The sequence below is a fragment of the Ctenopharyngodon idella genome, chromosome 13, assembly GCF_019924925.1.
Source record: "Ctenopharyngodon idella isolate HZGC_01 chromosome 13, HZGC01, whole genome shotgun sequence".
Classification (NCBI taxonomy): Eukaryota; Metazoa; Chordata; class Actinopteri; order Cypriniformes; family Xenocyprididae; genus Ctenopharyngodon; species Ctenopharyngodon idella.
This window is the reverse complement of record NC_067232.1, coordinates 10428284-10445077: the sequence shown is the minus strand read 5'-3', so window position 1 is coordinate 10445077 and position 16794 is coordinate 10428284. Positions and strand designations below refer to the sequence as shown.

The 16794-nt window shown below is 35.5% G+C and overlaps 1 protein-coding gene across 1 annotated transcript in view; it reads right to left on the bottom strand.

The window, feature by feature from the left end:
* The window catches only part of fancl (FA complementation group L), a 23596-nt gene extending 6802 nt beyond the window's left edge, over positions 1 to 16794 (bottom strand). Inside the window, exons 1-7 of the mRNA XM_051916442.1 lie at positions 16512 to 16794; positions 16303 to 16361; positions 15912 to 15972; positions 15527 to 15583; positions 15259 to 15356; positions 10677 to 10773; positions 6267 to 6335 (exon numbers count right to left, since the gene is read on the bottom strand). Of these exons, the coding sequence (XP_051772402.1) occupies positions 6267 to 6335; positions 10677 to 10773; positions 15259 to 15356; positions 15527 to 15583; positions 15912 to 15972; positions 16303 to 16361; positions 16512 to 16598 (528 nt within the window). The 5' untranslated portion in view covers positions 16599 to 16794. The remainder of the gene's footprint in view (positions 1 to 6266; positions 6336 to 10676; positions 10774 to 15258; positions 15357 to 15526; positions 15584 to 15911; positions 15973 to 16302; positions 16362 to 16511) is intronic.

Sequence of the window (16794 nt, the reverse complement as noted above, 5' to 3'; positions counted from 1 at the left end):
ATGACTGGATTTTGCCTGCATGAAACAATGGTAAATTTGACAGTACCTTTAATCAATTAATCTGCTAGCTAAATCTGTACTCTATGCAAATGTTCAAATGAATCATCATTACACTTTTTTAAACTTATTAAATGTTTTTATTTGATCAGGCATTTATGGCAAAATGGGGTCCTAGGCAGACTTAACCAAATTGTTAACCAATTAACCAAAATTGCAATCAAACTTGATAGCCATTGTATGGAAAAGAACAGATCTGATATTTTGCTCCACAGGGGGGAAAAAAAATGAGCGACATGAGGGTGGGTAGAAGACTGGATTTCCAGTTTAAAATTTAATGACATGGAAGTAGTGACAAATTTATTCTTCAGTATTGTGACATCCATCCGAGTGTAACGCCTTATAAAAAAAAAAACATAATAATAATTTAGGTCGGGGACTTAGTTGTGTTCATTGGCTGTTGGTTGGATCTGAATGCAAGCTTGCAATCAATGTTTAAGCAGACTAAATGATTGGAGAAGTCCGGCATACGTGACCAGAGTAAAGTCTGTCATTTCACCAGAGTTTTGATTAGAAAATAGGAAAAAACAAAAACAAGCATGGATGAATTGTTAACAATAAGATCAATAACATGAATTTACAAAATATATTATAGAACATGTATTTAGAAAATAGATAATAGATGTAATTTCATTCCAACTTTAATGATCTAAAGTAGATGTAAAATGATTGTATTGACCAAATTTAGACATGTACATGTTGTATTTACAGTAAAATCCACTTGGTTAAAACATCAATGGACATGGCGCCTCTCAGTCAGCGGTTGTACTCTCAGAAGTGTCTAGATGCTAGAAATAGTATCCTTTTAAATTCTCATGCAACTCTTGATATGCAGGAACAACACTGTTTTTTTTTTTTTTTTTGTCTGACATTGGCTGGGCTGTATTTAATAACTCCTGAACACTTCTGCATATGGAAGATGTTGATACTGTCCACATGTCTGGTTTCATATCACTGCTTTATACAAACTCTTCAGCCCTCTGCCATCAACACTCAGGGAGGAAAAAGAAAAAAAGAACCATTCCCACTGAAGTCTTGCCAAGTCTTCATCAACTACCTGTCAACAAACCATTGATTAAAGCACCAACCAAGAACAAATCAAATATAAAAAGTGACTGAACAGGAAAAGACCAAAACTCATACATCAGCAAACAAGAGAAATTCAGCAATAGCGTTTGATCACCGAGAACCACAGACGACCCATCTATGGTTCAGCATAACGGCTTCCTCAAATTCTAACATATACAAACACAGTAGGTCTCGGTTTCCTTTGGAGCTGTCCAGCTAATGGTTTGAGTATGGCTGCTCATAAATCACAGCTGATGATTGACAGCTGATGGAGTTTGGCCCCGTTTCAGTCCACGCTGTCAGAGTGAGGGTGTACAGGTCACCCACGCCGCTCTGACCTCAGACCCACACTCCTCGCTTTCCACCCATCTGCCAATTCAAGGTCTTTAATCTCAGCCCAGAATCAGAATGTTTTAGTCTGGACACCAGATCCTCTCTGCTCAAAGCCATGACCAATGCTGTATTTGTAGTGCTGTTTAAGATGAATAGGCTTATTTAGTGTGAAAGAGATTGCAGCACCTGAATTGAAATTGTCTCATCAAAACTTTCAAACATCCAAAATGATGCCATTGTACGCAATGAAGTCCACAAACATTGCTGAATGATGGAAAAAATAAGTTAATTGTCAATTTAATTTGCCAGTGTAACTGTTTTATACCAAGGTTATACAAACGGGGATCTGCAGAAAAGTGGGGAAAAAAAGAGAATTTTTTTTTAGGGCTGTCAAAGTTAACTTAAGATATATATACAGTCAAACCAAAAATTATTCAGACATTTTTGATATATTTTTACTAGTGGGTACAGGACACTATAGTTCATTTATGTAAGTGAGGATAGTAAAATAAAGTAAACAGTGACATATTATACCAAAAATTCTTCATACAGTGGACTACCAGTAAAATTGATAAAAATTTGGAACCAAAAATTATTCAGACACTTTGACCTGACCATGTTTTGCTTAAGTGTTATCTGACATAATTAAGATTAATTTTTTCTGACACAGTTTAACTCTGAGATCTTGTCATATTTTATTACCATTTTTTAAACTATTGTGAATAAACTGTATTAATGAATGAAATGTTCAAGGTTCAAGCCAGAACGCGTATCCATCGACAAAAACATACATTAGTGAAACTCTGTCCATTTTATTTATTTTCAGCAATCCATATTATAGATGCGTATGCGTTGTCAGATAAGAGATGAACCGTGGTGCAAGTGCGTGCCGAACCGTGTGTGGAGAACGGTACGGTTAGATTTTCTACCAAGAACCGTTACACCCCTACTATATACATGTACACACAGTGTATTATTAGTCATCTGTGTACTTTTGTGGTGATCCGAGAGAAAACTAGATTGATTTTAGATTGTGAGATGTTAAATCACATTTGTCAACAGTAATTTTCAACCATTGTAATACCTCAACCACATAATACAGCCAATCTCAGCTGATTTAAGAGGGACAGGACTGGCTGCATTTAGAGGATGAGATCTCATGTGTTTTTCTTTTGTCACATAATTTGTGTGTGCTGACGTTGATTATGTGCCTGATTCTCTGATACATTTCTATACATGTTAAATTGGAGAGCACAGAGGCAAAGCTGGAACACCCAGAGCTGGTAATTGAACATAACAAAACAAATCAAATGACTTCTGTTTTTTAAACAGTAGCACTAAGGCAGGAGATACGCAGACAGCCAAATCAGAAAAACAGCATAGTAATCTGAATTGGTTGGGGGAAATCTTTGTTAAGACAAGAAACTATATTAATGTGAATGAGCTTTCCCTGACGCCACACAGGAGAGATATAGAAGAGAGAGCATGAAACAAATATGATGGGTCATTGTGCCAATACAGCACACGCAATTTAGCATTGCACAGGTGCAAAGACGCAGCAATTATTTCCCAATTAATGCCGGTTGTGTGATTATAGTTATGCTTTTATTTAAATATATGGTGCAGGCTAGTTGTCCTCATAATTGAATTTCTCTTGGAAATGTGCCCGAAATGTGGAATGGCACAATGGATTCCTCCCCAGTGAGGTGACAGCATGCTTACTGTTCTGTTAACTCTCCCAATTAGGTCCCTCCTCATAATGTTCAATGGTGCATTTTCAGTCATTTAGTGAACAAGTGTCAAGTAAATAAATCAATAATTGCACACAAAGAAATATGTATTCATTAATGCTCGTGGTCTATAATTGTGATTGTTAAGGAATCACCACGTGAAGAAGTTATGCTGGGCTAAACTATTTACATACTACATTAGTGGGACAGTGCTTGTACTACCATTATTTGAAGTACAGTACCTTGGAATACAATTTAAACACAACTGTACATGAATATGGTGATAATATAGGGTTGGATCAATACCACAATTTTGGCTTCTGGTATTAGCATAGCTGATAAATGGATACCTTTGGCAACAAATGAACAGCCTTTAGCGACTCATAAAATAAAACTAGCACTGTCAATACATTCAATAATTAAATGGCAATAATTTACATAATTTTGTAGTTGATATATTAAAGGAAAAAAAAAACTACTACTAATAATAATATTACTTATTAAATGAGCAGAATTTCAATATTGTTAGCTTTTATAAATACAATATCTTATAAATAGCTTAATAATATATACAGTACATTGTATATGCAGTGTAACATCAAAAGTGACAGTAAAGGCATTTAAATTTTATAATAAGATTTATATAAAGATGAGTCTATATTAAAATAGAAAACAGTTATTTTAAATTGTAATAATATTTCACAATAGACCCTTTTCACAGACTGTGATGACAGGTTTCAACTGTCATCAATAGCGTAAATCCTGCAAAGTTTTTGATATTTTCATTTAAAAAAAAAAAAAAAAAAATGTATGTACATTTATAACATATACTTACACTGTAAAAAATTATCATGATTTTAACCGTAAAAGACTGTAAAAATGCTATGGTGAAAAATAGTTAATTGGTTTACAGAAAGTTTCCATACTATATACGGCGAATAACTGTAATAGATCTAACGTTACATTTAATGTAATTTTATGGTAAAATACCTGTAAATTTACAGTTTATGGAAGTGAAAAATAAGAAGTCATTGTATAATTTACAGTGAAAAAAACTTAAATTGACATTCCCACAATTCCCTTCGTGACACTTCACATTTGATGTATTTTCACTGAAGTAACTCTGTTTCTTCTTAGTTTTTTTCTAATCAGTTATGCACATTAGGGTTTTATGTTACATCTAATGTTGTTAAATTAATGTTTAGTGCATTTTTTTATTTCATGTGTGTTACCATGATGGAGTTTAGTGTTTGTGTGAATGACACTGTATACCTGTCTATATATTAGTATTGTCCTTCTCAGCTTGTGGAAAAGCTGCTTGTGATGAACTTTGATTCATCATGTGACTCTCATCACCACTGTGTTTGGTGGTTGTACAAACAGATATTAGTACTTCAATAGGTTGGTAAATTAACATTATATCAGGTAATGAAATACATTTTTTTACCGTAAATTTAATTGATTTTTTTTTACAGTGTGTAAAATAAACAGTTATGAACTGTAATTATTACAATATAAACCTTTAAATTATACTGTTTTGAACTGTAAAATAGACAGTAAACTAAGTGCTGCCCCGTAACACCTAGAACGTTGCTACTGTATTTTATACGGTAAAGTTCTGGCAACCACAGCTGCGTTTTTTTTACCGTAAATTTTAACTGGGATTTTTTTTTTTTTTTTTTTTTTTTTTACAGTGTAGTATTATATTACCGTTGCATTAAATTACAAAAAACTAGTTAACGCTGCTGTGAGGGTGTTTCTAATACAGCAGCTATGGAAGTGACGGTAAAAATTACATCTTTCTCTCTTCTGACTGCCATTATCAAATCGCTCTCTATTTTTTTCCTCTTTTTGAAAGTAATGAAAACACTTATTGTGGAGTTTTTCTTTTGCTATTTGTGCAAATAGAAACACAAAAAATATATTTAACAGTCTCTCACTAACCGCTATAAAAGTTTACCCAACTATGACGACTTACGCTTCTGAGAAGCCCGGAAATGCGAAAATGGTAAAATTACATTTTATACTTTATTTTTGATTAGATAAATGCAGTCTTGGTGAGCATATAAGGCTTTTCCCAAAAGCATTAAAAATATATTACCAACCCCAAACTTTTGAATGGCATTGTGTTTACTTGTGAAATAGGTTGAGGGGTTAAAATTCATGCAGTGAGCATTGTTTCTCTTTGTGCACTCCATGAGTCGGGCCGGGTGGCTGGTTGAGCGTAAATCCCACTGAGACACACCTGCTCCGCTGTGTCCGCCACCGAACAGAGAACACCCCGCCAAATCTCCTGATCCATATTATACATTACTCACAAACTCACTGACTCTCTCACAAACACACACACAGTCAGTTCAGCGCAGGTAATCATTACTCATTCAAATGTACGTGAGAGGCAGGCAGACAGGCCTTTCTCTTCCCTGAACAGAGGAGATGCATCAAGACATCAGCAGCGCAGCAGGGCTTCAGCCGACAGAAGGCTGCTGTGTGCTGAGCTGGTCTTCTCTGTCAGAGAGCCATGTTCCACTGCCATCCCTCACCCAGCACAACGCACAACCCTCCCTAACTCACACCACTGCTGTGCAATATGCCAAGTCGCTTTCATCCACCTCAAAGTAATTGGAGCAAACGTATGACTGAAGAGGAGCCTGTTTTTCAGGGGAGGCGGCGAAAACAGAGGACGATGATAAAAAGAAAACGACAGTGAAAAATGGGTCTCCGTTCTCGCTTTTAATTGTTATACGTAAGAGGAAACTCGTCGAGGCTCATTAGAGGCCGCTAACATATGTAGTATTCCAGATCGCCATCCTGTCGGTTTATTTGGCACTGTTTGAGCCTTTGTGAGTGGAGTTATTGTTTTTTATGGAAGCAACATCAAAGTGGCGGCGGAACAGAACACCTTTCATCAACAAAAACACACATTTAAATGCCAAAAAAACTTTGTTAATTAAAAACATTGTACTTTAATTGCTATTTTAAAAAGGCCAATTTTGGTAATGTGATAAAAAGCCAAATCAACTTTTCAGTAACAATATTTCTGTTAAAAAAGTTTTGAAGTAATTTTGGACTAGGTACCTGAGAGGTCCACGCAATGACCAATGGAACAGGAAGATCTGCAGAAAACTCTGGGGCCTCAGCTGGATGCTGAAAAGAGAGTAAAAAAAAAAGAAAAAGAAAAAGAGAAAGGGTGATAATCATGGTTTAAAACAGTATCCCCCGGTTTCACAGACAAGGCTTAAGCTAGTCCTGGACTAAAATGCATGTTTGAGCTCATTTAACTGAAAGGAACTTGCACTGACATATCTTAAAATATGTCAGTGCCATTGTTTTGTCTGAAGATGCACATCAGTAATGTTTTTTTCAAGTGTACATTTATAAAAGTTACTTAAATATCCTAATTGAACTAAGGCCTAATCTGTGAAACCGGGTCTATATGTGGTATGAAAGCAGTAATTTAGCAGATGCTTTTACCACTCAAAATGTTACTAGAAGTTTGGTGCGGTATATTACAAATATTAAAAGTGTAAGAAGTAGGTAAGCATTAATGTTCTATGTGTGTGTGTGTATATATACACACATATATATATATATATATATATATATATATATATATATATATATATATATATATAAATAAAATAAATATCCTTCATTGTGCTTATTTACTGAAATACAGTGTAGAAAACATGCTTAGATTATTTAAAACTAGATTTGATTGTGTTTTAGATAAAAAGTGAAAGTAAATGAATAAATTACATTTTAAAATATATTATATTCAAATAAAAAAAACAATTGTTGTTTTTACTTTATTTTAATCAAATAAATGCAGCCTTGGTGAGCATAAGAGACTTCTTTCAAATATACACTGCCTGGCCAAAAAAAAGTCGCTGTTTGGATTTTAATAGGCAAAAACTTAAGAATCTATGAATGGATCATTATTACAGTGATTGTTATGTTTCTAGCATGTTATATGTTTGGTAACGGTTCTTTTAACCCTTAAAGATGGAGTGTGTAGCTTTTCATTTCTTAAACAAACATGTAGGAAGACACATCATGGCCATATTCCAGGATGACAATGTCAAGATTCACCAGGGTTAATGGTTCAGAGAGCATGAAGAGTCATTTTCACACGACTTGGCACCTCTGAGTAAAGACCTTAATTTCATTGAAGACCTTAATTTCATTGAAAGTCTTTGGGATGTGCTGGAGTAGACTTTACAGAGAGCTTACCTCTTGCATTGTCAGTACAAGATCTTGACCACAAATTGATGCACCTCTTGATGGAAATTACATCACAACATTTATTTCCATCAAGAGGTGCATCATTTTTTTGTTAAAGGGTTAGTTCACCCAAAAATGAATATAATGTCATTTATTACTCACCCTCATGCCATTACTCACCCTCATGCCGTTCCACACCCGTAAGACCTTCGTTAATCTTCGGAACGCAAATTGAGATATTTTTGTTGAAATCCGATGGCTCCGTGAGGCCTACATAGGGAGCAATGACATTTCCTCTCTCAAGATCCATAAAGGTACTAAAAACATATTTATATCAGTTCATATGAGTAGAGTGGTTCAATATTAATATTATAAAGCGACGAGAATATTTTTGGTGCGCCAAAAAAAACAAAATAACAACTTATTTAGTGATGGCCGATTTCAAAACACTGCTTCATGAAGATTCGGAGCATTATGAATCAGCGTGTCGAATCAGCGGTTCGAAGCGCCAAAGTCACGTGATTTCAGCAGTTTGGCAGTTTGACACGCGATCCGAATCATGATTCGATACGCTGATTCATAATGTTCCGAATCTTCCTGAAGCAGTGTTTTGAAATCGGCCATCACTAAATAAGTCGTTATTTTGGTTTTTTTGCCGAACCAAAAATATTCTCGTTGCTTTATAGTATTAATATTGAACCACTGTACTCACATGAACTGATTTAAATATGTTTTTAGTACCTTTATGGATCTTGACAGAGGAAATGTCATTGCTCCCTATGTAGGCCTCACGGAGCCATCGGATTTCAACAAAAATATCTCAATTTGCGTTCTGAAGATTAACGAAGGTCTTACGGGTGTGTAACGGCATGAGGGTGAATAATAAATGACAGAATTTTCATTTTTGGGTGAACTAACCCTTTAAGATCTTGTATTGACAATGCAAGAGGTGAGCACTCTGTAAAGTCTCCCCCAACACATCCCAAAAACTTACACTGAGGTTAAGGTCAGTGCCAATTCATGTCTGAAAATGATTCTTCATACTCCCTCCCAACAATTCTTTCACAATTTGAGCCTGATGAATCTTGTCATTGTCATCCTGGAATATGGCCATGATACATCTTAATACATGGTTGTTTAAGAAATGAAAATCTACACACTCCATCTTTTAAGGTTAAAAGAACCATTGCCAAACATATAACATGCTAGAAAAATAATATCATATAATAAATAAAATAAGGATTAAAAATATTAATAATTTATACATTTTCGAAATTAATAAATTTATATAAATTATTTTATATTTAAGCAGCATATCCACTCTCCATGCTGAAACACTAGGAGAAATTTCCACACCTGAAGGCCTTACTTATTCAACCTCTTTAAGCTTTAAATTCTCATATCTTACGTACGTTTCCACACTACAACCAATAATACAACTATGAGTATGACCCCACAACCCACATTTACACCAGCAGCAGAGATGCCTTTACTGGCTCCTGTTGAGTAAGCTGCCGCTGGGTGACGGAGGGCCTTGTGAGAGGTGCCCGGCTCTGGGAGGATGAGCAGATGTGAGGTGGGTAGATCACAGATATTTTTAGCACCCAGCAGGATGGTGGGCAGGTGGGCACAGGGGGCTTCTCACGCCCTGCTGAATCTCATCAGGACCCCGTGCAGTGTCCGCAAGGAGCCACTGGCATCTATACCATGTCTCCACTTCCAATGCCAAACAGAGCTCACCTCACACAGCCCAACTCTCAGACTAAACTACTCACACGCCACAATTTTCTGCTTCTTCTGTGGCCCCTGTAATCACCTTATAAGGATCACTCATGGTCTTATCTGTGCCACCGCATCCCCGCACACTCTCTCACCTCTCCTTCAGGCCCTGCCACAATCTCACGGCTCCATCTCTCAACATAATCTTACAGTCACAGCACATTAGTGCCACCTGCTTAAAGTTAGATACTAAAACCAAAGTTCTGCTCCTTTTGCAGTCCAGCTGAGTCTGAGAATCTCGATACCGAAATCTGTGCGAACTTATCCTGGTACATTTGCATCTATGACCCACAAAAATCATAGATCTGCAAAATGAAAAGATAATTTGCTTCAAGTTTCTTTTTCGAAGACCTAAATGTCGAACTCATTTAATAAAAATGGGGACTAAATTTCAAATTTAAAAAATGTGGCACATTTTGACAGTTAAGTCACATCTACAAACACACATTACACACATACATTACACACAGTAATACTTTTTAGAAAGAAATGAAGACTTTTTTATTTATAATGTTACACAAGATATCTATTTCAAATAAATGTTCTTCCTTTGAAAGTTCTATTCATCAAATGATCCTTGAATTTTTTTTATCATAACAAGAAATGATTCTTGAGCAGCAAATCAGCATATTGAAATGTTGTTTTTACTGGTTTTTTTTTTTTTTTTTTTTTTTAATAATTGTAGCCTTGGTGAGCATAAGTTACTTCTGGTCAAAAAACAAAAAATCTTAAGAAAAAAATGAAAATCTTAAATTGGCATTGTCACCCTTTATTCAAATATTATTAAACATTTGTTAAAGATTTTGTAAGCATATTTTATAGTTGTGCTTGAAGTCAATTGTTTTATTTATGATAACGCAATGAAACACATGAACACATGCTAAAACAAGAGAATCAACCGAATATTATATAACAAAATAACTGTTTTTTCCTGTGAGCTTTTTGTTTTTCTATGCATTTTGTTTTTGCATAGTAAAATAAAACCTGTAAATGGAGTTTGCCTTTTTTGCCAAATAATTTTGTCAGATAAATAGCTCAATCAAGTTTAGAGTTTTGTTTGTCCCTCATATTTAAAATATTTTAAAAATATATAACATATCTATCTCATATTTTGATGGTCGAACTTGTAGGGTCATTTAAAAACAAATATCTTCTCCGAACATCACTTTTGGCCACTACTGCTAAATTATTGTTAAATTGACACAAGTTGAAGGAATATAAGGGTTGCACTTTATTTTAACTTTATTATTCTTTCTTACAGTGTTAATTATATATTTAAGTACTGAGTAATATTAATTAACAACAGGTACTTATTATATGGTTAAGGTTAGGATTAGGGTTTGGTTTAGGGTTCGTTAGATGCATGTAATTTTGTATAATTTACTGTTATTATTATAGTAAGTACATGTAATGTGTAACAAGGACACTATAAAATAAAGTGTTACAAAAAAGTAAAATAAAACAGGGCTTGACCCTTGGCTTCACCTTGGACTTGAGCTTGATTGTAATAGTGTGCTGACGCCCTGCAGAGTCTTCTGCCTTCATCTTGAGTGTGCGGAACTCTGCATCGATGAAGAGCAGCCTGCCAAGACAGATCAATAATCACCACACATAAGACCACATACAACACATATCAGACTGGTCAACAGCAACCACTTATAGAATATTTGTTGCAAGTAAAAACATAACAGGGATGTGCAATTTGGTCATTCTGATCAAATAAACCAGCCGAGACCTGTTGGTCTGAACAAAAAATGATTTTGGTAGATTTCCTTTAAATAAAGATGCTCCTCAGATGTACACAATCCTTTCTCCCAGCAAACAGTACTGAAAATCATCTACAGCGACCACAGATTTATTGCTAAAATCCCAGCACTTCACGACACACTCGTATTTCAGCAGCTTATTTACGAGTCGTGTAACACAGCATATCGTGGTTAGTTCATACATGCATACTTTGCTCTGAGTGTTCCCATCGGCAGAAACTGCAGGATCACATATCCACATTCTGTCCCTCAGCACTTAGATCCACATAAAAACTGTGGGAGAAGAACTTCGACACTTTTCGTTGGCTCACACTCTCTTCTGCTGTTACAGCAGAATATACTCACTGTACATTAACACATTATTTATTTATTTTTTTTACTAACTCACTAGTGACCGTTTTGCCACTTAAACATCTGTGTGCAAGGCCTGCAATTATTTCTTTATTCAATTTTGAGGGGATTTTTTCCTTTTAAGTAGAAACTACAGTGAAAAGTAGTGATGAGCATGAGCAATCAACTGTAAAAAATAAATAAATAAATGCATTTCTACTGTATATGGGTCAATGACGTGATGGATCATTTTTTGTCCAAAGGCCTTAATAATAATAAAAAACAAAGATATGACATTCAAAGTATGTAAGGCAGTACAACTAGATATCTTTTATTGAATCCAAAAGGTTTTAATTATATTTTGCTACATATAAAGGTATTTTAAAGATTTTGAAGTGTCAAAAGGTCATTCGGTTTAACCGTCCAAAGGCCAATACAGCCATTTCATTTGTGATTAAGATATCTTACAATGTAATTAATGTATGTATTTTTTATTCTGGCATGATTTTGTAACATCATATATCAACATAGTGCAACATGGTATTAAAATTATGTATAGAAGTCATTGCTTTGTTATGAGAAAGAATGACCGGAAAAATTAATTTCATTGATGTCATTCATTCGGAGTAACCATTAGGTGTGTTCAACATCGGCTGCGGCTGGATGCAACCGATCGGCGAGAGTAGCTGCGTGCAGGTGGGGAGGAGCTGAAAACGGAGACGTGAAGTCGGACACTTTCTGCATCTCGTAGTGACGCTCACGCTGCGTTTGCATACTTTATCACAGCTGAAGTGAAATAAATACACTGATGTTTCAGAGACATTTTCATTCAATACTTAATGTACTGATTACAGCATCTGTTTTTACAAGAATAAAGTTCAACATAAGCATATATTATTTAAATACCAATGTAGTGGGGTCTACATTTTTTATCAGCTTTATTTTGATAAACATTACGCAATATAAGATCGCTTCTACATAAAAAGAGCTTTAACTATTATAAAAATACAGATTTTTGAGCATTAGTCAGGGTTGCCAGGTTTTCACAACAAAACCCGCCCAATTGCTACTCAAAACTACCCCAATCGCGTTTCGGGGGGCTCCCTCGATATAAATCGCGCTCCGGGGGGAAAAAAATCCACGTTTTTGGCAGGGTTCCCCTAGTAAAATTCGCATTCCAGAGGCTAAATATCATGTTATGTGGGGTCTCTTTAACCCACGGACATGAAAAACGACCCACGGCAAAGGTGTAAAAGTAGCCCAATTCTGCAGGAAAACCGCAGACTTGACATCACTGGCATTAGTGGAACTGAAGGCTTGACAATAAACACGAAACACACGTGATCGTTGTCATGCGGTGAATCCGGCCAATCGTGAAACAGCTGTGTCATCATCAGAGCTTGTGCAGCTCCTCTTGAGAAACTGCACTGGCTGACTCAGGCGGCTGCTCTTGAATCACTCTTGCGGTACTTTGAAGTCATATGTCACAGTCGCATGGCGTCGGCGCTATCTCAAGTCGGACAAAATTTCTTACCGGCATGCACTGCTTCAAATCGGCCGCCGATCGGTCTGTGCAGCGCTGCATCAAGTCGAACAAGCCTAATATAAAGGGAACATTTTGGATCAAGTCATGTGGTCAGTATCACGTGACATCATTCAGACACCTGCAAAGGACCACATGGTCATGAAGCAAAGTAACTAACTCTCATTTAACTATTTGAAAATTTCATGTTTTCACTTGCTCATACGCATGTCCCGAAACATCAGGTCATTCGGTACAACCGCTATAAAACATGGATAATGTTGTAATATTTTAAAAACTTGTACTAAATATAAAATGTTTGATTGTCATTTTGTTAGCTAGCTAGCAAGCAAGCTAACTAGCTAGCTAGAGATCAACAGGTTAGCATTGTTTGAAAATATCATCATTCGGTATAACCAAAAGTGTCATCAAAAAAAAAAAAAATGACTTTTTTGGTGACAAATTTTGTCCATCTTGTATGAAAATAACAAAAGCAGTGTTAATTGATTATAAAAACCACATAATCTGATTGTTAGCACTTAATAAAGCTTCAAAATTAATTATATCTCCATTATGTTTTTTTTTTATACTTTAAAAACCTTATTCATCAATGACCCAATATACAAATTCATACAGTATGTGGATTACCGTAATAGCAGCAGTGTACTTTTTTTTTTTTTTTTTAATTGGTTTTGATGTAAGCTCTGGGTGAATGTAAATGTTTAATTTTGTATAATGTATAAATTGTATGTATTTTAAAAAGTGCATTGATAGTCTCTTAATTATTCTTGGTGACAATGGTGGTTACATTTGTGAATACTGTCTGAAATTCTGACAGACCTACCTGCAACCACGTTTTTATTTCTCTGTTCTACTGTTCAAAGTGATCTTAATGCTCAGTCTATTTCTCTCACAACCCATGAAGCAATGGGACGCATCTTTTGCATCACATTCAATTACATGAGCTTTTGGCACAAAATCACACCAATCATTCATTTCTTCAAAATTGAGATCTCTTTTCTGACATGAACGTCATTCAGCCACTCTGCATTCTACAGGGATCTCCCGCCACAGTATCAGGCCTTGCTGGCGTTCACCTCAGTTGATTGAAACAGCTTGACGGCTCGATGTCTTGCTGGGAGGATTGATGAGAGCATTACATTTGCAACTAGAAAATCAGCTCCCCTCATAAATGGCGAAAGGAACATTTGGCATGTTTGCATACAAACAGGCCATAGATGAAAGCCTAAAGCCGTACAAAAACAAAACAAAACAAAAAAAATCGGAACAGTAAGGGGAAAACATAAACTGTAATACCGCCAAGGCCACTTTTGCGAAGATTTCTCATCACAACTTTCCAGATATGCAAAAAGCCAGCTGCTGAAAATAGTACAGTTATTCCATTCTCACAGGTGCCACCAGGGATCATGGGTTTTAAGATATAACTGCTGGCTGGAGTGAGATGGTGAGAAGACCAGCCAATAGGAAACCTGCTCAGGTGTCATTATCTTGGCGGGGTGTTAAAAGACCACAGCGAGAGGCCCCGCGCTTCTCTCTCATACATGTGCAAGGTGTGACAACCTCTCACCATGGCTCCCATGCACCAATTGTCTAAAAAAAATCTGAACATTTTCAGATGACGATGTCAGACCAAATGCAATATCTCACAGTAAAATGGGAGCAAAATGGGATCAAAGTCAAAATATTCAACTTTCATTTTCTTATGACCTAACGCTTTGCTGCGATACTTCAAATAGCACACTTAGACCGCACTATAAAGCAGCCAGAGACTGATGTTTTGTAATTTCCTAAATATCTGACTCTTTTGAACTATTCCAGGGATAAGAGGGGAGAACAGACCTGACCCCATCTATACAGTAATTAACAGTAAATGTGGCTTCTTCAAGGCAACTAAAACTCATTAAAATGACCAGGTTCTGCGGCACTTCCCCCTTCCTAAACCAATCAGGGTCCGCAACTGTGCCGGACTTGAGGCTATTAACAGAGACACGAATTAAGGATCTTAATTAATCTCAAGTGCATTTACAGATAGCGCTGGTGTATAATACTTCTGACCGCAATTCAGGTCTGAAACGTGCACCTTATTTCCAGCCTAACTTTTCAGCCTACATTTCCCTATTAAACTTGAGAGTGGGTCTCCAATTAGACCAATTTGCATTTGCTAATATCATAATTATATCTTTGGACATTAATAGAAAGTGGAAAATTAGAAGCCTAGTGAAATCACAGCTTGATACATGGCTGACAGACACCACATTAGCCTCCTCTGTTACAAAGCAAGAAATGTGACACGATGTTTTCATGAAAAGTTGACGACAGCCATTCATGTCCTTACAGTAATGTGAAGGATTTGTCCTATATGCAATTATAAGAGAACACAATGGAATGTAAGTCAAGAAAAGCACTAGGCCACTAGAAATCATCATACTTATCCCATCCTAAGATCTCCATCTCTGTTATCAGCTGGGAATAATACTGGGGTGGTGAGAAGGACTGACATCCTGGTTGGCTCTTCAACGCCACTTCCTGATAATAGACAAGTTTATAATGAGAATCATTTATTCAATCTGCGGGACTTGTGTGCTTATTATGGTAATATGATGCTAAACATTACATCATGTATAACATTTGTCAACCTGAATATGGTAATGTTCAACTCCAGGGAAAAAAACATGCAATATTTTAGCAATGTTTACCAATACTGTTCTGAGTTCCAGGATAAAGGCCATCAGATTAGTTGAATGCTGTAATCTCTGTTAAAAGAAAACAAATACAATTCAAATGTTTTGATTAAAGTACTACATACAAAATGACAAAACCAGCATCTGTCATTTGACTAATGAGAGTGACCATTAGAGTTCATTTTTAATCATTTTAAATTCATAAGAAAATAATGAACTTTAACTAGTTAGGATACCGCATAAATCTAGGCAGGGTAAATCATAAATCTAATCTTTTCACCCTAGAGGCACATGGAAAATGATTTTTTTTCTCCCCTCGACAAACATTATGTGTTAATTAAGACGTATTTCTTGAATGATGAGAAATAGCTGCAAACTATTTGCCTTTGATTTATTGTACCTGCTTCACAATATGTTGATAACCATGAAGTAGCCGTTTCATTTGCCAACAACAATGTAATCTGCAAAACAACCCAAAGACAAGCCAAAGAAAATTAAATAATAATAATAATAATAATAATAAAAATCAAACTTATTTGTAATTATAAACTTTTGTAATTATGTATATTAACAAAATAAGTTAAAATATGTTTCAACTGAAATTAATGCAAAGTTAATATTTATATATGACTTAATAATTGTACTGGCTCAATATTACACACACATAATACTATTATATATATTTATTTTAATATGTTTTTGTATTCTTGGATATTTTAATAAGTAGATAGATGGATTAAAAAAAAAAAAAAAAAAAAAAACTAATTAAACAAAATATATTACAATCATACTTTGCCTGTTTCATCTGATGATCAGGGGGTAGAGATATTCTTATCCTGAAGTCTTTCTCCTGTCAAAGATTAAATAAGAAAAATGTAACATTTGTGACAATCGGTTCAACTGCCGTTATACGATTCACACATTACATATTCACACTGTAAACGGAGCTGACAACCTACACTTGAAAAGACTATGAACTGAGATGTGAAACTTTCCTTACCAGCACTGTGATGAACCCGTCATAGATTGTCTTCTCCTTATTAAGTGCAATGATCATAGGGCTTTCTCTCATCAGCAAACAGCTCATGATGAAAAATAAATACTTCAAAGCCCAGGATGAATATAAACCGCTAGCTAAACACTTACTTAGATGTCGCGATAGTAAACTAAATCATATATACACAGACAATAGCTTTTTGTACAAAAAACAGTCAAAGGCTACTGTCAGAAGAGTCTTCTGCTGTTGTGATGCAGGCAAAGCGAAAGTAACTTCCCGCGAAAAG